The sequence below is a fragment of the Aplysia californica genome, unplaced genomic scaffold (genome assembly GCF_000002075.1).
Source record: "Aplysia californica isolate F4 #8 unplaced genomic scaffold, AplCal3.0 scaffold00089, whole genome shotgun sequence".
NCBI lineage: Eukaryota > Metazoa > Mollusca > Gastropoda > Aplysiida > Aplysiidae > Aplysia > Aplysia californica.
The window spans coordinates 890998-914865 of record NW_004797359.1 but is presented as its reverse complement, the minus strand read 5'-3'; the positions used below and the strand labels follow the sequence as shown (position 1 = coordinate 914865).

At 38.4% G+C, this 23868-nt stretch overlaps 1 protein-coding gene across 2 annotated transcripts in view; it reads left to right on the top strand.

Moving 5' to 3' along the window:
- The window catches only part of LOC101863971 (tyrosine-protein phosphatase non-receptor type 9), a 28196-nt gene extending 9606 nt beyond the window's left edge, over window positions 1-18590 (top strand). For both annotated transcript variants that reach the window (XM_005094791.3, XM_005094790.3), the window contains exons 5-12: window positions 180-285; window positions 833-943; window positions 5463-6133; window positions 7690-7850; window positions 9842-9920; window positions 10376-10526; window positions 10818-11022; window positions 11746-18590. In XM_005094791.3, coding sequence (XP_005094848.1) covers window positions 180-285; window positions 833-943; window positions 5463-6133; window positions 7690-7850; window positions 9842-9920; window positions 10376-10526; window positions 10818-11022; window positions 11746-11966 — 1705 coding nt within the window. In that variant the 3' untranslated portion in view covers window positions 11967-18590. The remainder of the gene's footprint in view (window positions 1-179; window positions 286-832; window positions 944-5462; window positions 6134-7689; window positions 7851-9841; window positions 9921-10375; window positions 10527-10817; window positions 11023-11745) is intronic.
- The last annotated feature ends 5278 nt before the right edge of the window (window positions 18591-23868 follow it).

Here is a 23868-nt window from a genome sequence, read left to right as displayed (position 1 = left end):
CACACACACACACACACACACTCACACACACACACATACACACACACACACACACACACACACCTACCATTTCACACATATACTTACAGGTGAAAGCAGATGGTAAGTGTGTCATATACAAGACTCATATACTTATGTGGGAATCCTGTTTTGACGATGTTTCCTTGTTCCTCTTTCAGTATTGAGACTCAACGTCAAGGCCTGGTGTTCATCTATGACATGACAGAATCGAAATATGCCAACTTTGACTATGACCTTAGTATTAAAATCCTCAATTTGTTAAAAGTAAGACTTTATATTTTGTTTTTATGCACAGAGTATTTATTTCTTCATTAATGTCTTTTTCATACCATAATGTCAAATTGTATTGTTTAATTAACATTTTTTTTCATAATGGAAGTAAGCTTATGAAGATATGGAGAAAATTTTTAAAATATATTGTTCGCCAGACAAAAGCCGTATTTGAAACTTACTTTTTCAGACGTTTTCTGGTTTTCACAATGTTTTTTTTTTAATAAGGTTTTTTTTTTGTGCCTGACCGTAGCATAACATTGATTTAAATAGATAGAGCATTGTCTACTGGTCATATCTGTTAGGTAAATTTCATATTGTATTATTAAGAATTCACTTCTAAATAAGGACACCTTTCCTGATAGATGCCAGTGGAAATTGATTTTCAAATGAATTGATTGTAATTTTATTTACCAGAATTGCCATCTCATATCATGAAGAATTTGCTTCATCGTAATCATTGCCATGCTAAATATTTTTTAAAAAATCATGAGTGAACTTTTTAAAATGTGTATTTTCTCCCTTTTGCCCACCACAACAGGGTGCCTACCCAGCGCGGCTGAAGAGAGTTCTCATTGTTACTGCTCCTTTGTGGTTCAAAGCTCCGTTCAAGATCCTCAGGTTATTTGTGAAGGAAAAGCTCAGAGACCGGGTAGGTGTCCACAAAGCAATCAAATCCTCAAGCTTTTGGTTACCTATTGCCGTACCAGTAATCAAAGAGTCCCAGCTATCTACTGCACGGCGCACCGGCAGTGGAATTTTAGTTACAGCGGGGGGGGGGGGGTGTTCCTCGCCGAGCCCCTTATCACAGGGTCAGGGGGGGTCAGCTCCCTGTCACCGCTCTGTCTGGGCTGACTTAATTTTTGGTACTCTTCAACAGACAATTTAGGTGTATCCTTGTATTTATGGTAATTATCTTTTAATACACCCTGCTCTTGAGACTCAAAAAAGAACGGACATTGTAACTTGTCTGGTTATTTCGTTAGACACGCTGAAGTCAGCAATGCTAAATTGTAAAATTTTTTGGAGAAGTGTGAATGGAAGAAAAAATCAATATAAAAAGATACGGCACGACAAAAACTGTTGAGTTTTTGGAACATGTACTACATAATATTGGTGCAGGTATTTAGAAAATATGGTATCTGCGCATATAATAGAATGCTGTAATTTTACAACTTTATCCATCTGGCACACAATTCGCTTTGAAGTAATTCCTCCAAATATGAGGGCTGTCCCACGGAAAACCGGAAAAGGTCCATAAAAGCAACAATCTTTGTCCTATTATAATAAAAATGTAACACATCATACCTCAACATGTGCTTTATTTCTCAATGTAATCACCATCCTCCTGGACGGATTTCCCCCATCGCTGGATCAGAGAGAAGATACCCTCCCTGAAGAATTTTAAGTTAAGGGATTTCAATCAATCTTTCACGACTTCCACGAGGTCTTCGTCGTCAGTGAATCGCTGTCCAGAAATATGGCGTTTCATTGGTCCATAAATGGGATAATCTGACGCGGCCAAGTCAGGACTGTGAGGGGGGTGTGGCATAACTTCCCAGCCGAACCTTTGGATCCAGTCTTTTGTAGCGTTTGCGGTGTGTGGCGTTCCGTTGTGACCCCGCTGGACAACCGGCCTTGTCTTTTTCGGCGCACAACCTCTCTCAACTTATCAAGAATCTGGCAGTATCTGTTAGCATTATCAGTTTGTCCTGGTTCCAGAATGTCAAGAAGCAGAACACCCTTAGCATCGCAGAAAACCGTGGCCTTGAGTTTCTTCACAGATGGCTGAACTTTAAACTTTTTCGGGGGAGGTGAAGATGTGTTCTTCCAAACCATTGAATCCCTCTTCATCTCAGGGGTCATGTGGTGTATCCAAGTCTTATCACCTGTAATAATGCTTCTCAGGAATGCTTCATCGTATTGTTGAAGGTCTCCAGATGCGTTCATGACTCTCCTGACAGCTTGGCGACAACGGTTCAACAAAGTCTGAGACTCTTCAACATGTTGCGTCTTATGGTCAGCTGTCAGCTCTCTTGGGACCCATAAAGCAGAGACCTTTCGATAGTGCAGCTCATCAAACACTATCCTATGGACAGTTGATTTTTAAATGTCTAGCGAATCGGAAATTTAGCAAATTTTTAGGTGCCTGTCTGTTAGAATGAGTTCGTTAACGCGACTCTTGTTGTCCTGTTTTGGCAGAAAAACAAGGTCCTTGGTGAACTTTGTCATTGACATACGTATGCCCGGCTTTGAAATTAATACACCACTCATATACCTGTGACTTTGCCATTACTTTCTCCTCGTAAACTGACTTTATTTCAGTGTGTATTTCTATAGGTTTGAGACCTTTTGTGGTCAGAAACCGAATAACAGACCTCACTTCTACCTTTGACCAATTTTCCAAGGGGGTAGCCATCTTTGTAGAACTGCTGTGTTCGTTTGGTTTGTGCGATGTTCATGGTGCTCAATCGGGAAATTCTTAAATGATTGTTTTACAAGTGTGAGTTTACAGAATGTGAAAATATTTAATAGTTTTCAAATTACAGCCAAATTCCGGTTTTCCGTGGGACAGCCCTCGTACAACTTAATGTGTCTAAAATAATCGTGAATATTCGCATATTTTCTCGAATGTTTATAGAAATTACCCTGAAGTCTCTCTATGTAAAAGTACAAATCTGTTTTAGTGCCATAATACAGAATACATCAACAATGTAATACACGAACAGTATCCGTTACACTCCAGAAATTCCTTACTTTTCTTAAAACACTAAGTCTAGGTTTTGTAAGTTGACTGAATAACAGGGATGACTTCTCGTAATCGGATTATAAGAATAATTTCTAGCTTTTCAGTGACACTGAATCAGCACCAGACTTTTCCAGCTTTTATTTTCGTTTTTATAACCATTTGCAATAACTGACAATGTTCTGATTTCTTTACATTCATTAGTGTCTGCGCATTTTCCGACACAAAAACTAAGAATGAATGTGTTAGCTGTAATTATTTTTTATTCCATACAAGAAGTTAATCTCTACCCATGTATTTACACAGTTTTGTGTTTTATTGAAAATCACATAATATATCTTTCTTAGTTGTACACAGTTTGCCTCAGACACAGCATGATTCATGAGCAAACGCAGAGTAACTTCCTCTTGTTTAATGGTAAAACAAGAGCTAACGCTGAATGCCTTTATTTAAGAAATGCAGATGTGCCATCTTTTTTCTCTTATAATTTGACTATTACTACTAGCGCAAATTTAAGATTTCTCATGATATTTTCGCAGTCAATGTAACTGAGATTTTGGAGAGATCTGTCGTGCCGTTTTTTAATAAACAATCATTTATTCTTAAATTTGTAACTAAAATAGGACAAATTGGGTAATCTACAAACACTTGTCTAGAACAAAAACTAAGGCACAGAAATTAACCATTGTAATGCAGAATAAATCTCAAGACATTGAGCTTTTAGTACATCAGTGCAATGGTTTACTGTGTGGGATGAGGAAGAATTTATATCACTTCAAATGTAGACAAAAATGCGAACTTCTTAACCGACACTGGCAAAGTTGCTTCAGGGCTCATTATCCCCGTGACTCCGAGCCGGGGAGCTCCGGTTGGCTGCTAAGTCACGTTAACAAAAAGTATCAGAATCTAGCGAAAAGTGATGCCGTGACTGTGTTCATGAAAAACCTTCAGCCACAATATATGCAAATCAGGTTATTTTTATTTCAACAATTTAAACAGTAATCATATGTGCATATTGCCATTAGTCAGCATTGTTTGGGCTGTTTTTGTACATGTCAAGATAAGTGCAGGTATGCAATGGTTTGTCAGATATTTAGACGCCAGTTTTCTTGTCTGAAAATTTGGGGCTTTGTGTATACACAGAAATATGCACTAAAAGAATGACAGAAAAAAGATCTCTGAAATATGGGTGGTATTTAAAATAATATGTTTTTGATATGAAAAGTTTTATTTAGTGATCATTTATGTCAGTTTCAATGCAGTAAAACTATTTTAGTTCATTGACACGTGGCCATGTTTTTAACTCATTCGCTACGTATTATTTTCAGCTTGTGGACGAATTCTTTTCGGGAGGGCGAAATGAGATGATGACTAGTGCGCAGTTCACAGGTCTTTGGGGCCATACATTCAAATAAATATCAACATATTACATACCAACATTTTCAGTATGGATTGTAGAATACATCTGCATTATTTATTTGCGTATTTTTCAACTTTGGTTCCTGTAAGAGGCGGTTATGCAACACAATTGTGATCGGATGCGGATAAAATTGGAAAATAAATTTATAATCTAAGCTAAAAAAATATGTTTGCTCCTAGTCAAACGATACTTCAAAATAACCATAATTGTATATAGAACGGGAAAATATTGAAAAATGTGCAGTTATTTACATACATTCCATAATATTTGTACATTTGGATCATAATATCCGATATTGAAAAAAAAATTTCTTAAAATAATTTTGAAAAAAGGATCACAAACAGAAAAAAATATGCGTATCTTATATGGAATTATTCATAATTGCATTTGGAATAAACCTATACATGTCTTGAGTGGTACTTTTGGAGTAATTTCACCAAAAAGTAGTGATTTTGGGGAGACAAAAATTTTTTGACTATTTAGATCAAGGCCTAGATCTAGCACTCAAAAATATTGATTTCTCAATTACAGTGCACCGGCAATTTGCGTCCAATAGTATCAATACTATAAAGAAGAGTCCTGAGCAAAATAATGATACATTTTGTTGTGTAAAAGTACTAAGACTGGTGTCTGGGCTATAATTTGGGCTTCGCGATAAAACAAAGTGGAATAAACTACGAAATCGTGTTTCAAAACTGAATCAAAACTTCCGATTTTCGGCGGAATCCCTTGACCCGGAAGTCAACATTATATTATGACCTTTATTTTAACATGGATATGTGGATTGGAATAGAAACCAAGCTAAAATTGAACGTCGGTTCTCGAGCCGCCGGGGGCAGCTTAGCGTACTGACGGCACTTGAGCCGCGCCGCCCTCCACGGCTCGGCGTAGCGAATGAGTTAAAGTTACCATCTATTGAATTCTCTCTTATACTGTAAATAGTGCCGCAGATAATTTTATTTTCTCATGCTTCTTCATTTGCACTCTGCCAACCCCTTTCCACAGGTTTACACAGTGAGTGTGTCAGAGCTGATCACCTACGTGCCAAAAGACACGCTGCCTATTCAGCTGGGTGGCACACAGGTCCCATGCCATCAGGTCTGGCTACAGCTGTGTTTTCAGTGTGCCACCAACCAGCAGCCTGACCCCTGTATCTACTTCATCTCACGTCTCTCAGGGCCTGGGGCCAACCGTGGTTCTATCTCACGTAGCATCTCCACCGACACTGACAATCACATCAGTGATTTTGACTCTGAAAGCTCTAAAGACACTGTGAACGAGAAGCACACAAACGAAGATAGAGAGAAGGAAAAAGAAGACGACATGGAGGAGGAAAGTGGTAAACCGGATAGCACTACTGTGGTGTCAAAGGAGAGAGAGGGACAGAAGGTGGGGAACAGGAAACGCAAAACATCGGAATCTCGTAAACACAGCTCGGACTTGTCCACTGTGAATGAAGCCCCTCCAGAAACTTTGTCAGAGGAAATGCCTCGCAAGAAGCGCCCACCTTCCTCTGGCTCAAACATTCTGGATGATTCTATCCACATGCCAGACACTAATGGCATGACCGTGCAAGAACTGCTGAACAAAGTGAACTCTCTTAAGCGCAAGGGTTTGGTCGGAGAGTATGGGTCTATTAAGATGGAAGCCCCAACTGGAACGTTTACCACATCTAAGTGAGTATTCAATTTGACTTACATCGTAACCATCAGGTGGGTCTTGGTTATTTTTTCCTCCCCTTAGAATTTACCTTCTGTACCACGACATTGTATAAATATTACGTGTGGATGGTTGGCTGGTTGCAATGGTGTGGTTTGCTCTTTCTTTTCTATCAAACATCTGTCGTTCTTATCTCTCCTCCACCTTTTTTTTTTGTATGTTACTATCTAGTAACACTTTTTATCTTCAGCATTATATTACCAAATTGTGTTGCAAGTGAGTAAAACACTAACGAAAACTAAACTGAGACATTGCTTGTCGAGAAAGAAGCAGGAAGGTAACCATATTTACTTTAAAAATCAAAAGTCACATTCAGCTTGTGCAGTCTATCAAAACAAAAGTTCTTTTTCTCATCACAGTCATTGGTGAGCCAATTGACTCATTGAGTCATTGGTGACGAATTGTGTACTCTGGTCTTTTTCATTCTGAAAAAAATTCTCAAGTGCCAGTTCTTAGACTAATTTGTTACTGATGTCGAAGTTCAGCTTAAACCAATGAGAATTGAATTCTGCAAGGTGTCATGAGGATGCTGCTGATGTCCTACTTCTCCTCTTTAGTTTTTATCTGTCTTTTTTTTTTCCGTGCTTGATATGACCATTATTATGTGGATGTGCTTCACTTTACTGAAACTCAAATTTGTCATTTCTAACTTACCGGAATCCCCGTTTTTTGTCTATGTAAACGCAATTAATTATGCTCGGGTTTAACTGGGCAAGGAAAGGCCCGAACTTGGATACAGCGGGAGAGATCGAGAGGGAAGGGGATTGGGGGGTGGGGGTGGAGGGCTGCAAGTGGGCTCCAAACAGGCAGTCAGCGGTGCTGCATTGTGATTGGACAGTCCAGTGATGAGTGAGTTAGTACAGAGAGAGATGGTGCGGAGAGATGCGTTACACGAGGCACTCCACAAGTGATGTGTCAAAGCCTTACACCTAGGCCAGATCAAAAAGATAGTAAGAGAAGAGGAGAGCGTGTAGTGTGTGATTTTTTGGTAATTTCCCTTTGCATTCCTCTTGTTTGAACTTGCCTACAGTTATTTTTTTTTCAAGAACTAATAGTCCTGCTATAGCCATATTCTCCTGTATATTGTATATGCTTGTGAACGTGTAATGAGAAATGTCACTGTGTACTGGCATTTGTAGTGTAGTAGTTAGGTGCTTTTCTCTTGCACATAGGAGACACAAGTTTGATTCTTGTGTGGGAGGAATTTTTGTTGAGTATCTTTATCTTTCTGCCCGGACATTTTATCCCTCTCAACCCCGATTGGCCCTGACTGGCAGAGTCTAAGCAGTCTGCCTTATAAATTATGTAAAAGTGTTTATGGTTATGTCAAACTTCTCCGCTTACATTTACATTTGTGTCTGTGTGCTTGTGAAACTTTGGGAGGTATTTCAATATCTCAGAAAAGTGTCACTTGTAGTCAATACAATTTTTCTATCTTAGTACCATGTAGCTCATTTTATACAGTGGTGAGTGCTAATGATTTTCATGTATGTATCTCTCTTATGTTTCAAAGGTTGAAAGCTAATCTACCAAAGAACAGATACACAGATGTTCTCTGCTATGACCACAGTCGTGTGACCTTGCCATTGATAGATGATGACCCCACCTCGGACTACATCAATGCCAATTTTGTGGATGGCTACATGCAGAAGAATGCTTTTATTTCCACTCAAGGTTGCCAAGCTTTGAACCTTGTTTTGTTAAGGGGGGGGGGGGGGGGGGGGTTAGATTAGTTGTTTTGAGTTTTTACACATTCATGAAGACAAAGACCCTGAGATGAAACAATTTTGGCCTTTTACTATGTTCCATATACAGCCTTGAGGCATGAAAAGTACAAACGTAATGCAAGTTTTAGGAAGAGTAGCAAATAATATCCATTACTCTATTTAGTGGAATGGCAGAATTGCACGACTGTCCCAGAACCAAACTTGTAATTAGGTACCACAAACTGAAATTTGAAAGTCCTTTGATTTCATAGTTAACTGCACCACCTTATAGAATTTATTATTCTTAACATTTTGATACCAAATTTATACCTATAGCTTCATTTTTAACAAAGTTATGAACGTCTGAAGTTGAAGAAAAATGCTATATTTTTTAAATTGCGAAATGTCTGCACTTTGAGATGTCACAACATTCTTAAATTTGAATGGACATTCACAAAAACTTGTAAACACACACCCATGCACATAGAGAACAAGCCCCATTTTTTTTCAGCGCTATCAAATAACCAGAAGATGGAAAGTTATTGACTTAAACATGGCTTTTTGACTAAAATGGCAAGAAATACAAGGGGAGGTTAAAATCACCACTCGCGACCACCGGCTTATCGGCTGCGCACCGGGCCGCGCTGATGGGAATGAGAAAGAATTATACGAAACGGGGGCGATGGTGCCCTGCTTGCGAGCCGATGGGGAGCATCCGGTATTTATTTGCGTATAATGGCTGTGTTATTCTTGAAGAGTAATGAATGGGCTTTCTGCCGATATATTTCCGTTGTCAATCCGATCACTGGTTCCATAAAAAAAATAGCATTGAATGTTTTTACACGCAAATCTCTTCTATTAATTCCTTAAGGACAGTCTTTAGAAATATATCGCCGGAAAGAGCGTTTTCTCATCTTGAAATATCGACGAATGAGATTGCAGTATTTAATACCAAACCCTCCCTGTTCCTGTTCAACTGAGGTCGCTCTAAAAATCAATGCACGAAACATGCGGCCACTGCGGTGAAAACCTCGATAGTGTTGTCTTTTATCCCACAAGAATTTGCTGTCAATAGAATCGTTGATTCAAATAAATAATACCTCTAAAAAGAGGAAAAGCTCCTCTTTCTTCTGATATATCAAGTGTCTGTGTGTATGCATGATCACACAGTGTTTTAGGAGGGTAAAAATATGGGTTTTGGTCTCCGTGACAGTGCGTCACGGGGGCGCTCGGCCAGTTTGCGGTACCTACTTGTAATTGGCCTCACCATCTGACGCAATAAGTCTTAGTTTAAGGTATAGATAGAGCTGTAACTGGCCATGGGCCTCAGCTGATGTACATTTTGGCTTGAGTCTGGAGAAGCACACAACAGTCTTGAATAATTTTTACTATATAATCTCCGATCAATTCTTGAACTCTGTGATGATCACAGACTACCATCAGAAATGTCATTACTCCTGTACTTCAGTGTTGCTAAAAAAGAGTAACTAGATTTTAGTATCATGAGTAGAGTAGATTGACAGAAAATTATACCTAGAAGGAATACAGTTAAAATAGTTTGAAAAAGTAGCATGAGCATAATTTTATGAGCCTCTTTGGAAAAAATGTATTTTATGCCTTGTACTAACAGAGACATAAATATCCTCTTCTATACTCTGTTTCATTATCAATTCATTCTGATTATTAATTTACATATCTATGTAATGCTGTACCCTAGACTCCTTTCCCTCTCTTGAAAAGGTTGACATTTTTTGTTTCTGTTAAATTTTCCATCGTTCAATCCGTCATTTTGTTGCTGTTGATGTTGTCAGAGTGTTGATTCCAATGTGGGTTACCTCCAGTAATTTTAGTTCATCAGAGTGTTTTCGGATGAATGTTATGTAGAAATTTAGACAGTTCTGCTGTTTGTTGTTTGTAAAAAAATGTTCAGTATTGTGACCTTTACTTCTCCTCATGCAGGCCCCCTACCAAAAACATTTGTGGACTTCTGGCGGATGGTGTGGCACAATCAGACCAAGGTCATCGTCATGACTACCAAGTAAGATGACTGGGACTAGGAGAGACTGGGGTGAAAGTTTCTGTGTCGGTTATTTGAAAATTGCAGGCGTCTTTCCCTCCCATTATTATTATTTTAACAGGGACTGATCACGTATCCTGGAGGCTATAGTTATAGGTCTATCAGGTTTGATCAGTGACAAAAGGACTTCCCTTGGGAGACAATAATAGTTGGTTATTTTTAGAGACTCCACGTCCTTTCACGTATATCAAGGGGGATTTATAATATATCGGCCATGCAGAATGCTTTATTTAAAAGAATAACAAAGTCGTGTGAGCAGAGCATGAGAGAAGAGAAGAATGGAATATTTGAAAGTATTAACTGTCTTATTATATAAATAGAAAAACTAAGAAAAACCAACCATATTGAAGTATTAACAGTGTCAGGTGATATTTTAACAACACAATAGTAAAAATAATGACTTTGTGTATTTACAGGACCATAGAGAGGTCGCGAATGAAGTGTGGCCAGTACTGGCCCAATGAGGAGGAGGCAGATGAACAGTTCGAGGAGTTCATTGTCTACAACAACGGAATGTCGCAGAACAAGGACTTTATCGAGACGGTCCTCATGCTTCATAACACGAACGTGAGTCTTGCTGATGTTGGCGTTTCAGCTGCGTTCTGTTGTTAATTTATGTGAAATGCCTTACCAGGTGGTAATTGGTCGTGTCAAAGAGCCCTTGTGTCAGCAGTTTGAATAGAAGAAAGAAAAAACGACATCCACAGTGCCCCCTCTTTCCTCCCCTAAGGTATAAAGGGAAAGATGAAAGTATCAGCTGTCCTCTGGGGAGGCTTCAGTCTCAAACTGTGCATTGTGTCTCTGATTCAAATAACAATTTTTTTTGCATCACTATCCTCGTTGTGTTTTCCTTCTCAGAGTGGAGAGTCCCGTCAGATCTCTCACTTGCAGTTCATCAGCTGGCCTGACTATGGTGTGCCTCCTGCCGCTCCGTTTCTTGACTTTCTGTTCCGAGTGAGAAGCATCCAGGAGAAGGCTACCAAAGATATGGCCTCGGACTGGACCGGCCACCCTCTTGGTCCTCCCATTATTGTCCACTGCAGTGCCGGTATTGGCCGCACAGGTTAGTTTCATAAAAGACTGACAACTTCATGAAGAGCTGTCAGCCAGTACGTAAAAATGTATTTAATAAGCTTTTGAGGTGTCTTAGTGTGGAAGTGTGTTTGTATCAGATAATAGTTTTTCTCTGTGTTCTAGTATTACTTGTCACAGACTTATCGATGTGGAAGAAAACTTATGAACTGTCAAGATGAGATTTGGTAAGGATGAGAGGAAAGCCCATAAGTCAGGTTGGGGATGTGTCCATTTCAATAATTATAGATCTTTACTTAATACTTTTCACATTATTATTGCAGGTCTGCTTTGAATTGTTTAGATTTATTGCATTTAGAAACGTGTTTACGAAGGGTTTAGAGAGGATTACTATGCCAGTGCCCACCGTCTTGATCCGCCACTTAGATAGAGTATGTTTTTTGGTTTTAAAAAGTTCTGCCATCCTTTTTAAAATATTATGTTTGAAGGTGTTGTACTTCAAGCATGTGGAAGACTTACATTTTCTTAAAATTAAGATGTCCAATGCTACACATTTTTGAGACAGTGGTCTTTTATTTTATCCCCTGCAGAACCAACTTATATCAAACTCTGAAGAGACCTACTTATGTGCATATTTTTTCCCCTTATAAAGAAAATTTGGTTGTTGATTCAGGACCTCTGAAGTTGTTTCGTCAGAGAGGTCTTTTTTGGTGAGTTTTTTTCTAATGTCTTGCAATGTAAATCTCATTAACAGGCACGTTCATCACAGTAGATATCTGTCTGCGTCGCCTGGAAGATGTTGGTACGGTCGACGTACGAGAGACTGTGCGGCGCATCCGTTCCCAGAGGGCATTCTCTATCCAGATGCCTGACCAGTATGTGTTCTGCCACCAAGCTGTTATAGAGCAGGCCCAGAGACAAGGACTCATGAACAGTATAGAGCAGATCGTACTGGAGGATAGTGACAGCGACTAAAATAAAGCTTGTGACAATCACTGTTTATAAAATGTGACTTTTGGAGACGGTTTTGAAACTTAATGGGCGTAAGACTTAAAGGGTCCACGTTTCCCATTTAGGGATGGAAAATATTTTGTTCCCACGTCAAATTTTGTACTATTTCTGCGGGCAGAAAAGCCGCCTGTCTCTCATTTGAGGACAGAAAACTATCGGCGCCCTTCTCAAAATTTGAACTTTTTTGTTCTCCGTGTTGATGACATGTCATGAGTTCAGCACAGGAGCTGAAGACCTTTGCCTTTACGTACAAGCTACAAGTGCACTGGGGGTGTGTTGGCCTCTGTACCTGACAGCTGCTACATGTTTTTTTTCTTCCTGTTTTGTGACACAAAACCACAGAGGTGATTGTCTTTGACGATGCCACCTCTACTTTTACTGTTGATGTAACAAATAGAATGTGTCACAGGTGCTGTTTGACAGAGTTGAGCTTGGGATTTAATGCTAAATTTGATGTTGCTTGTTTTGATATTTGCATCTAGATGTGCTTGTGGGGAGAAAGGGGGGGGGGGATGGGGGTTGCATTAGTTGTTGTTGAAATAGTTGTGGAAATCTGAATGTAATGATGCCTGTGGTTTACTATGAGAGTCATGAGGCTCTAGAGATATTTGTAGTTTTGAGTCATGATCACTTCATGCTCAGACGATAAAGGTGCAGTTGTAAGAGTGTGCTCATGTAATAGGAGTGATAAGAGTTGAAAATTGGTCACATCTGTCTGTGAGTTCAATTGTGTGTATGTGTGTGAATGCACATTTTTGAATGTGTGTGTTGACCTGCAGTCGTGTAGCACCGTCCTGAGGAGTCCTTCCACAAAGTTGTTCCTCTTGATGTTTTTGCCACTGGAGGGGACGCTTTTTCTTACCAATGTTTAATGTTGTTTTCATTTGCATTTCTCTTTAAGCATTTAAATGAACAGTCTGATGTGAAGAAAAGGCAAAGTCCTTTAGAGAAGTAAGACAGAAGTATCATACGTTATTTTCTGTGTTAGCCTCGCTTGTAGAGGTAGGATCCCTTCCCACTCACATTATTTACAGTGCTTTTGAAAGGCATTTTTTAATGCAGATTTCAATTTTTTTCTAAAGGTAATTTATTCAACTTTGCAATGTGAGCAATGACTTCTGAGACAGTGCCTGTTCTTCCAGAGAAGGTTCTTTTCCCCCTTTTGCACTCATTTTCTTTCTGAAAGTGGAATTGAGGATCTGTCATTACTTCATATAGAGGATTCTGTAGTGCCCACTGATTCATTTTTGTTTTGATTTGTAAACATCAGCATTCCTTATTTTATTTGGCTGACCGATCAGTAAGAATGCCATAGACACTTTGTTACTGAATTGCTTTTTATGAATGTTATATATCTGTGTGTGTGTCTTTAAAACAATTTTCTTGCTTGCCTTGAAATTCGGAGAAAAAATTGTTTACAATCTTTATGTGCAACATTTGTTCACCTGGTTATTACTTATATATTATCTGTATGGTAATTCACCTATAAAGTGATAATATTAAATGAAACAAGCTATGTTGCTTTTGTTGTTTTGGGGTTATTTGTGTGGACTTTCAGCTCATTGAAACATCTTTGATTGACCATTGATTTTTTACCTTGTTCTGATATTGTCTTTTTCATGTGCCTATAGATCTGTAGTTATTCTGTATGAATATGAAGTCAAGCCAATCAGATGATTAAAAAATGTATCAGTATGACAGATGACAGCGTATAAACATCTTCAGCACGCTTTACAGCTTTATATTTTTCTACAAGACAAATAAATGCACATGTACTTTACTGAAAAGCTAAAGTTGTCTTTATTAGACTGTCTAAACGTCTCCATAACCCACCGAATTTTTGAGAGATGTTTCCCAGCCTTTTTGAGTTTTTAAATCAAGAGATTGTCTACTTTTAGAAGGAAATGTGTTTGTGTTTGTTCAGGAGATAGGGTTTTGACCTACTTAAGTGTACTGGGTTTCGACCTACTTAAGTGTACTACGGGTAAGATACATATATATGTGTGTGCAAATATGTTAAAGGTTGATAACTTGATGTTTGGGGGTTTTCATTTTCTGTCTGAATCAGGGACTTTTTGTTTTTAAAACAGATGAGTGGCTTTTTTTTTTCATGAGAGGAATACAAAGGAAGACAAGAGTGCAGGCAAATAGAGTCTGCACTTGCCAAGCAACATGTCTCAGAGGTGTCGTCTGTTTTGTTGTTAAATAATACTTTTGGTTTTGGTTTTTGGGACTAATTGAGCACATAATATTTTGGGATTGGGGGGTGGGGGTGGGGGGAAGAAGGGGGTTTGGTTAAAAGGGAGCGTGCAATGGCTGGAATCCCATTCATAATGTCTCTGGTCTAGTTAGGGTAACCCAAATTGCTGAATGCAGCAAACTAAATTTCTGTAGCAGATATTGTCATTCAGGGGACAGTGTCCTGTTGTAGAATTCTCTATTCTTTTTGCAATTTATTGCTTTGTATGTGTAGTTTTGCCCGACATGTCACCAGCAGGCGACACAAGTTATGACTAAAGAGGCAGACTTGATGTTTTTGGCGAGTTCTTTTGACTCCTGATATTTTTAAAGCTATGAGATTAACTTCTAAGACAGCACTTTTTTTTAGCTTCGTGTTCCTGTTGTACAGCAGGAAGTCCCTCATTTTTGTGAGTGTGTGTCACGCTGTGAATATCGGAGAGAAAGAGTGAGAGAGTGAGAGAGGAGAGAGAGGAGAGAGAGAGAGAGAGAGAGAGTCTTGGGATTTTTGTGCATAGTTTTGCTTTGGTTTATTATTTCTTATTTATCTCAGACACAATCAATAAATTTCACATCTCTTACTCTTATATTGGGTTAGGAGTTTTTTTCCAACTGGATCCTTGAGTCATGATCCAAATGATTTTGTTTATAAACTTCAACATAACAATATTTGATATGTGAAATTAAAATGCACGGCCTGATTTCCTTCACTTTTATGCTGTAGAGAGAGTGTAGGAATTTGGTTCCTCTTTTGAAGATGCCCTTTCTTTTATTTTGGAGAAAGAGATGTTGAAATTTTGTACCTGTTTGTGAAATCAGCATTAATGTAGGAATGAAAAAAGGTAATAAATGTCAAGTACAAGATATTGTGGGGTCTTGTAATGATCTTGTTTTTCAGACTGATTAATGCAATAAAACTTATTTTAGATAAAATATTGACACTGGTTTTAATCATTTTTGTTACCCTGGATTTTCACTTGCCTCTCATCCTATACTGGTTGCACTGTTATTTTTGTTCTGTAAAAATAGCCCTTTTCACTGCTTATAGATTGAGGTTTTTTTTTTCTTCAATAAATAACTTAAAAGGCCATAGTTTGTTGTACAGAGCTGCTGTGCTGTGAGCTTTTGTTTTGGAAAGAGCATTGTGGAAGACATATGCACGGCTGTTCTCCTCAGTCAACAACCTGTCAAACCACTGTTAATATTTTTGAGAAACAAAAATTTTGGAAAACATGATAAAGGAATGAACTTACTGGTTCCAGTAAAACTTCAACTTGAACAGAAATTGTGAAAAATCAACTTTTGTAGGCCATAGCTCAGATTCTACTATTTTGAGATCCGAACTTTTTTCTCATATGGCGATAATTATTGTCATGAGAGGATAATGATTTGTAACTCTTTCATTGCCTTCACTTGAAAAATTTAGTGCATCAGTAATTAAAATAGTACATAGAAATTTGATAAATTTATCTTTATCATGAGTACCATATCATTGAGAAAAATAATTAAGTTTCGGTAGATCTTTCTTATAAGACTCCTTATGTTAAAATTCATGATTGGAATTTTGCAGCTGTGCCCAGTTCTAGTCACATATTTATTATGATGCATTCTCAATTTTGTGTCATGTTTCTGTCTGCCGAATCTTGTTCTGCCATCATAACAATGTAATTTGCGCTTTTTATGGAGAATTTTCAGTTTGTCCTCGGTATGAATGATTGATACTAGTCTATGGAATGTGACCAGTTAGCAGGAATGTGGTCTCCCCAGATTTGGTGTGTTGGTGACTAGTTGTTGTTGTTGTCCAGGCCAAAGCTTTGTTTCATTTATTTGAAATCTTTTTCTGATCTTCCACCAACTTTTTTTCATTGAATTTACGCATTTGGTTTGTTTTCAGAACATTTGCGTTTTTCCTGTTTATTCTGTATTAATTCTTTTCTGTTTTAATAATCTGATGTATAAAGTACTGTATGCATGTTCTTAGAATGCTTAGATCAACAATGATTTATGACAGGAGTTTTCTTTACAGTTCTTATGTTAAGACTGTTGCATCTTTCTGGCTGTCATATTACGTATTACCTGTCTATGTCATTTGATTTCTAATTTATTTTATCATTGTCTATCTGTTTCAGGTTTCTTCCATGCTTTATTCAGTTCATATATTTCCCTCTCTTATTGTCCCCTTTCTTTTTTTGTCAATATTTCAAGATCAGGGAGTAAGATGGTTATGATGAAGAAAATACAGCATAGACCAAAATACACTTGATAACTTGGAAATACTCACTAAATGTAGTATAATTGTAAATGGGCAAGTAAGCTGTGTGCCAGAACGATATGTGTGCTGAATTATGACGTTTGCGAATCTTGTGAAAACTTAATGAAAGTTTAAGTGTATGTCTGGAGACAAATACATGACTGTGGACCATATAACACTGCCATAGCTTTGGCTATCAATTATTTTTGTATAACAAACGTACATATATAGATACATGGATATCATGATGAAATAGGCTTTCTGTAGAAGCTTTGGAGAGTCTCAGGTAACCCCATGTTTCAATGGCCTGTGTCCACATGTGCTTTTTATTCACATCTTTTGTACACTGTAAAGACGATATTTTCATACCTAGAGTTCCATCCTTCCTTTCATGTATCAATTGTTCATTTTCCAAACCCAAATTTCCTTCCAGGCATTTACTTTTTAGTCCTATGATTTTGCAGTGTCTTGTATTTTCACAATACATTTCAAAATACAGGTGTTTATACCTTCTGTTCTGATCACTTCTGTTTCCTAACGTGCTCATTTCTCACTTTAGCTTTTAATAAAAAATCTCCTATTCCAAAAAACAATTGTTCTCCTTACTTCCTCTACTCTACCCTTTGGTTCAAAGGGGGGGGGGGGGGGGGCTTGTAATGCCTACTGTTTTCTGTCTATGACTGTTGTTCCTGGTTGTGGCTTCTCCTTTGTTCCTGCTCCTCTTGACCCTCTTTGAGGCAATTTACTTCTCCTACTTTTTTTTTGGTTGTCTCATGCTGCAAGTGCTGTAAAACTCTTACTAAAAACTAAAAATTTGTTGTCTCATTAGTTTTTTCTATGTGTTTCTTTGCTGTAGCTTTTTGTATTGAACATCTTCTTGTTTTCTCGGCCCTTGCCTTTGTTGTGGTATGCCTGGTCTAAACTTTTATCTCTGTGTTGTTGTTTCCACTTCAGTTTTACAATTGTTTGTTTCTGGTTATTGTTTTTGTTATTGAACTCCTCAACACTTGCTCTGGTAGAATCTGCTTCTTTTACTTCTTTTCAATTTTACAAGATATAATGACTGCATTATGTCCCTGGCAAAGTGGTACTGTGATTGTGCTGAGTTGCCTTGAACTCACTCACAGCTGCGAACTCCTGTTTTCTGTTTGCTTCCAGTTCTAAAAACAGCTTCTTTTTGTTTGCTGGAGGTTAGTAGAGGTTTCAACTGACAGGTTCTCTGCCTTTATTGTCTCTCTGTCACTTCTGTCTCTGTTGTCTTGCTATTCCCTTACACTATTGGCTATCATGTCAGTGTACTTTTCTCCAACTGAAACTTACTCAACTGTTTTCGTAGCCTGTCTGTTCTCAGATTTTGTCTACTTGTAAAATGTCCGTCCTCTTTCTCTCAATAGAATATGAATTGCTGTATATTTTGTTGCAATGGTGGCTTGTACAATATTGAAGTTTGTACTTTGAGATGGATGTTTTGAAATTGACTGTCAGAGTGAGCAGCACTTAATGCAAGGTTGCTTGATGAGTAAATGTTTTCTTTTTTGGTGGTATGACCGTAGCTTTGTGCAAATGTACAGTGTAAGCCTCTAATATCGACGCCAAACTTTTGCATTCGCCTTAATCTGACATAAGTAGAAGCAGCACACTTTCACTCATTCAAAATATTACAGAACATTAAAAAATATATTCTTAAATGTGTTTTTTTCCTGTATGTCTTTCTTATATGACTTCAACAACCTGTGTCTGACTCTGCTTGTAGTCTACAGTGTTGTTTAGAAATCACTTCTACTCCCTATTCAGGTAAGGAGGAACATGCCATATGCAGTTCAGAATGGCAAACATTTGATATCAGTGAACTTACTCCTGAAGAGTAAAACTCAATTACTCAGCAAGTGAATTTAATGACCTTGGATTTGCTCAAAATTATTCTCTTTCTTTTTCTGTTCTCTGATCCGTAATATTTCTGATTTCCAAGCATTAATGATGCTACAGTCTTTATGTTAGGATTGCACTGTACTTTGCATTGGAGCTTGGTGGTATTTAATTCTTATTACATATATAATGTTTGATTGTACATATCTCTCTATTTATATTTTCCACTGAGATGCTTGTGTCCTTGTTGATTTATTGATTTATCTTGTCTCTTTATGTACTTACATTTAACTTGAATGTGTCTCACGGTGTACAATGATGTTGTCATGTATTTTATACACGCAAATATTCATGTTGTGTCTCTCTGCTATTGTGTTTTGCAAATAGGGCACTAACTGTTTTTTATGTTTTTTTCCTACCTTGTCACAAGACTTTGTCCTTAACCCTATCCGTACGTCATGTTTTACTGTCGTATCCATACGACGTGGGGAACTCTGTGCCACCACTTTCCAAAGAGAAAATTTACTCGTTAATCCGATCCTTATTCTTTGCATAGCAGTCTGTCAAAATGATTTTTTGAGAAATACTGAAAGTTTCAAAGAGATCTTCACTCTAGAAGTATTCTAAAACGTGAAGAATACAACCTTGGGGGTACAAAATGACCCCAGGGCGTACGGATAGGGTTAATAGCATGTACCTTGCTATTTGTCTCAGATTTCAAGTCAATGGCAAGTAGAAGAAATGTGGACGAGTGGTGGAGATTGTTCTGGAAAGTTCTATAATGCAGTATTGATAACAAACATTTTTGAATGGGCACAGAAGCAAAATAATTTTTTCATTTGATTTCTGAAAACTTAATGTTCTTTGGCATATTTTCCATATTTGGTTAAATATGGATCAGTGTTGGGAAATTCTTCACTTTGTTGTAGCTGAGATGTACTGTGCAAATTTAAACTTTCAAACAGTTCATCTGGCTTGTTCATATTTTGAATCTGTGAGGCATGCCCATTTAACTGACAAATTCAAATTCTATTGAATCTATCTGCTACTTAACACAATTTGTGGTGTAATGGTTTGGCTATTCGCCTCACTGACAAAAGATGTGGGTTAAAGTCCGGTGTGGGGAGTTTATTTCATTATCTTTGTCTGTCTACATCCCCACTCAGCTAGGGGTGGTTCTGACAGAGTTGAAGCCGTTCAACCCGTCACTGATCTAAACTGTGTTGATGAGGGTGTAAGATATTTACAGTTGCAATCAATGTTCTACTGAAAACAATATTTGGGCATGGTGGTGTCAATGTGCAGTATGTCTTGTTCATAACCTGACTTGGTTCATATGTACGAAATTCCAAAGGAGTGGTGAAATCGATTTCCTATTTTCCTTGTGAAATAAGTTAAGAAATTACAACACCTTTAAAATATAAAACAGGTCTCATAAGGGGTTGTGGGTGGTTGGAGGGAGCCACAGATAGGTCCTACTTCTTCACTTTCCCTTTGTAGTTTCTGTCTGTCTTACTTTTTCCCAGCACTAAAATGACCGTTATTGTGTCGATGTGCTTCTATTTTTACAATGATTTGATTGCGCAAAAAAAGTTACCATGTTCAAAACAGCCACTTGCAGAGTTGTTTGTAAAAACCCTACTGTTGGCTCCCCCAGTGAACCTCTTGGATAGCTGGTCTGTGCTGAATTCGAGTTCTTTTTCGAGGCCTTGACAAACCCTGGCTCTGTTGATAGACGTAGAAAGCGTAGACTGCCAAGTTTCCGGTGCATCATCAAATATCAAGCAAGCACTCGTCAATGATGTTGAGCTTTTGAAATATTGACAAAATCCACAGTGCAAGAATAGCTGTAAGATACCTTTACAAAAGAAGATGTTTAAGTGCCTCGTGGTAACAAAAGCAACACAGTGTGCGGATTTATAAGAACTATCAAAAACAAAACAAAGCAAACAAAAACAACACACACACAGAAGAAAGTGCCTCCTGACATATGCGGGTCCCGTGTTGTGAGTAATATCGCGTCACTGTGGGTGTGGCAGAGGTTTTCATACGATGACCTGTGTATTTCCCCACAATATACCGGCCGTGGCTTCTACTACTTCTTGCGTACGGCAGTTTTGTTTCCATTGAAATATCCCGCTTCTATGTGAAATTCTGTTTGCCCAACAGCGCCTTCTTCAAGCTATCTGTTCTGTGACTGGCGTCTGTGGTGTAGCGGGTAGGCGCTTCGCTGTCGCACGCAGGCTTGATTTCCGAGTGGGGAGAAATTATTTATTGAGTATCTCGATTTTTCTACTGGGATGTTGTACCCCTCTCATCACGGGTTAGCCCTGATAGGCAGGGTAGGAAACCCATCTCCTAAATTATCTAAAGTGTGTCAATAAGGGCGTAAAATTGCCTACATGAAAAAAAAGAGCTATCTGTGAAAGCCAATGGAATTAAATTGTGTTCCTGCCACCAAGAAAGACCTTGTGGCTTCTGGTAGCATGTGAACCCGCCACCTTTGTACAGTTCTGGTGTTGTTATGCTGGGGATTATAGCTACACGTGTAAAATGCTGTCCATAAACACTTGTGTTGTATTTGTGGTTCTATTAAATATTTCTTGTCTATAACGATGACACCTTGTTTGGTAGAGTTTGTGTTTGACAAAGTGTTTATCACCTCAGACTGTCTGTCTGTCTGTCTGCCTGTCTGTCTGTCTGTCTGTCTGTCTGAATATCAGTCTGTCAGTTCCGCCCCCCCCCCCCCCCTTTCTCTCTTTGTCTCTCACTCATGCACACATGCGCGCACGCATATACACACACACACACACACACACACACACACACACACACACACACACACACACACCTACACACACACACATACACACATACAAACGCACAGACACATGCACACACGCGCAATGTGTATAACAAACAAAACAAAAACAAAACAAAGAGCAGGTGTGCTATGCTCTCTTCAAGCAAAATGTTTATTGTGGTGAACATGTCGTGAATACTTACAACAAGATGACATATTCTCTCAACTGCTTGCACCCCTAACGTTACATCAGCATTTTAAACGTCCAATTAGTGTTGTTTTGTTTACTAAATATGGCGAGGTATACACACTGCTGTATTTTAGTGGATTAGGCTTATGAGCAGATGAAATCCCGTAGTACAGAACATTTGTATAGTTAATAGAGCGTAGAAGGGAGGGGCGCTTGTGAATATAGAGGTTCAAGTTCAAGGTGTGTCGTGTGTGTGTGTGTGTGTGTGTGTGTGTGTGTGTGTGTGTGTGTGCGCGCGCGTGCGAGAGAGATAGAGAGAGAGAGACAGACAGACAGACAGACAGACAGACAGGCAGAGACAAAGAGAAGCAAGAGACAGGCAGGCAGAGACACTGGACAGAGAGAGTTTGAGCATTAGCAAGAAATTGGCAAAGTACGATATATATGTGTGTACGTGTGTTTGCAGAATTCGCTGTGTGTGTGTGTTTGTGTGTGTGTGTGTGTGTGTGTGTGTGTGTGTGTGTGTGTGTGTGTGTGTGTGTGAGAGAGAGAGAGAGCGAGAGAGAGAGAGAGAGAGAAAGAGAGAGATAGAGAGAGAGGCTGAGCTACAATGTTTCTGTCGTGTCAGTGGGACGTGGGGGAAGGCGTAGTTGGCGACTAAGCAGGAAGAAGAAAAATTGTTTGATTGTGCATGTTATTCAGTATTCAGTCGAATTTGAGAGGTTCAGGATGCGTATGACAAGATTGACTTTAACCATACCGCTCTCTGGCTCTGAGAAGCTAGAGGAGATATTGAGGTTGAAGTTGAAGTATCTCAATCGTAAAACATTTAAGAAATTAAGTTCAGCAATTTTTTGCTTCCTTTTTTTGCTCCCATTTATTCCGCGGCCTGGGCACTTCGAAGTGACTCACGGTGGTGCTAGGAATTATGCAGATCGACATAACCAATCCCTCTGCATGCAGACTCAAAACGAATGGAATTATAAGAAGAAGAATATGCATGAAAGTTATTGACAGTCAAGGACAGGCACCCTTTGTCGTAGACAGATGCATCATTGATGTCAATAACCTCCCTAAATTATAAGGATGGTTGCACCGTTAAATTGAAGCTTGTTTTTAATAACTGGAAGGTGTGTGCGTGTTTTGGCCATATACGTGGAGGCTTACTCAGAGGTATGTGTCTGCATGTATCGTACACCTATGTCTCTTTTATGTTTGTTCCTTAGGAACAAAAAAATAATTAATTGATTAATAAAAATGAGAGGTTTACATAAGAAACGTTAAAGATCTACTGAAAAAAAATGTTAAGGGCTGATTTTTGCACGGAAATACCCAGAGAAGAAAGTTTCTCTACTACAAGTCGACAAGATCCAGAAGAACTGGCCAAATGCCCAGCACTGCATACAGAACAGCATCTACATCACACACACACACACACACACACACACACACACACACACACACACACATACACACACACACACACACAAACATAAACATACACTCACAAACACACAAGCACACACACGCACCCACATACACACTGATGATCTGGCGATACAGCAAACTGATAGTCAAATCTCTTCCTCACGGTGTTCGACATTCATCTGGCCAATTGTACACAATAATAATATACTTGTACTCCTGTGCCGAGGCAAGTGATACGTACAGTTCGTGAACAGATACATTGTATTGTCTAAAACATGCATTGCTGGTGGATTTTTACTCCGAGAAAGACAAGAACATATAAATAACGGAGGGTGAAGATTTGTGATAATACAAGAAAGGCAAGTTCTATGGATAAAAGTTAGAACGTGATGATACCGTGATATTGTCACTGTCAAATTTTCTGTTTACTCAGATATTTGTAAAAACATCTTTCCAGTTCCGTTGCTGAAACCTTACAGTACAGAAAAAGCATGATTAGGCAGTCCTTTTCATAAAGGTTTGGCATTATAGAATATGCACATTAAGTGGTTTTTACCGCTGAGAAGTTTTCTCCTGGTAAAAACAATGGTTTTCGCTGAAGAATTCAAAAGGCGTGGGTAAAAATTGCATACTGTGATATAAATCTACTTTGATGTCAGAATTACCCAAAGAACTTTTCTTCTCGTTCGGATTTTGACGTGGAATGATATCACGGTATGGCACTCGATTTTACAACATCAAATTGTTGGCACATTCGATAAGAAGTTAAAAAAAAAGAAAGAAATGTTGATGTTCTGAGTCCGAATTTAGTCTTTGTATCAACAGAATAGAATGTCAAAACATATTTATATTTTTGGCTTGATGGAATTACAAGTACAACAATATTTAACTCATTTATTTAAGATATATAATATTTTAAGGTCAAGTAAAAAAAAAAGAAAGAAAAGAAACCTGGTCCTATCCCGAATCTACAGGGTAAGTCCCCAACTTGTTAGAATCCTTTCTTCTTTCGGGACAAAACATTCAATTGCTCATTATATAAATTACTGTAATTATACTAGATATACACACACACTTATAAATATATATA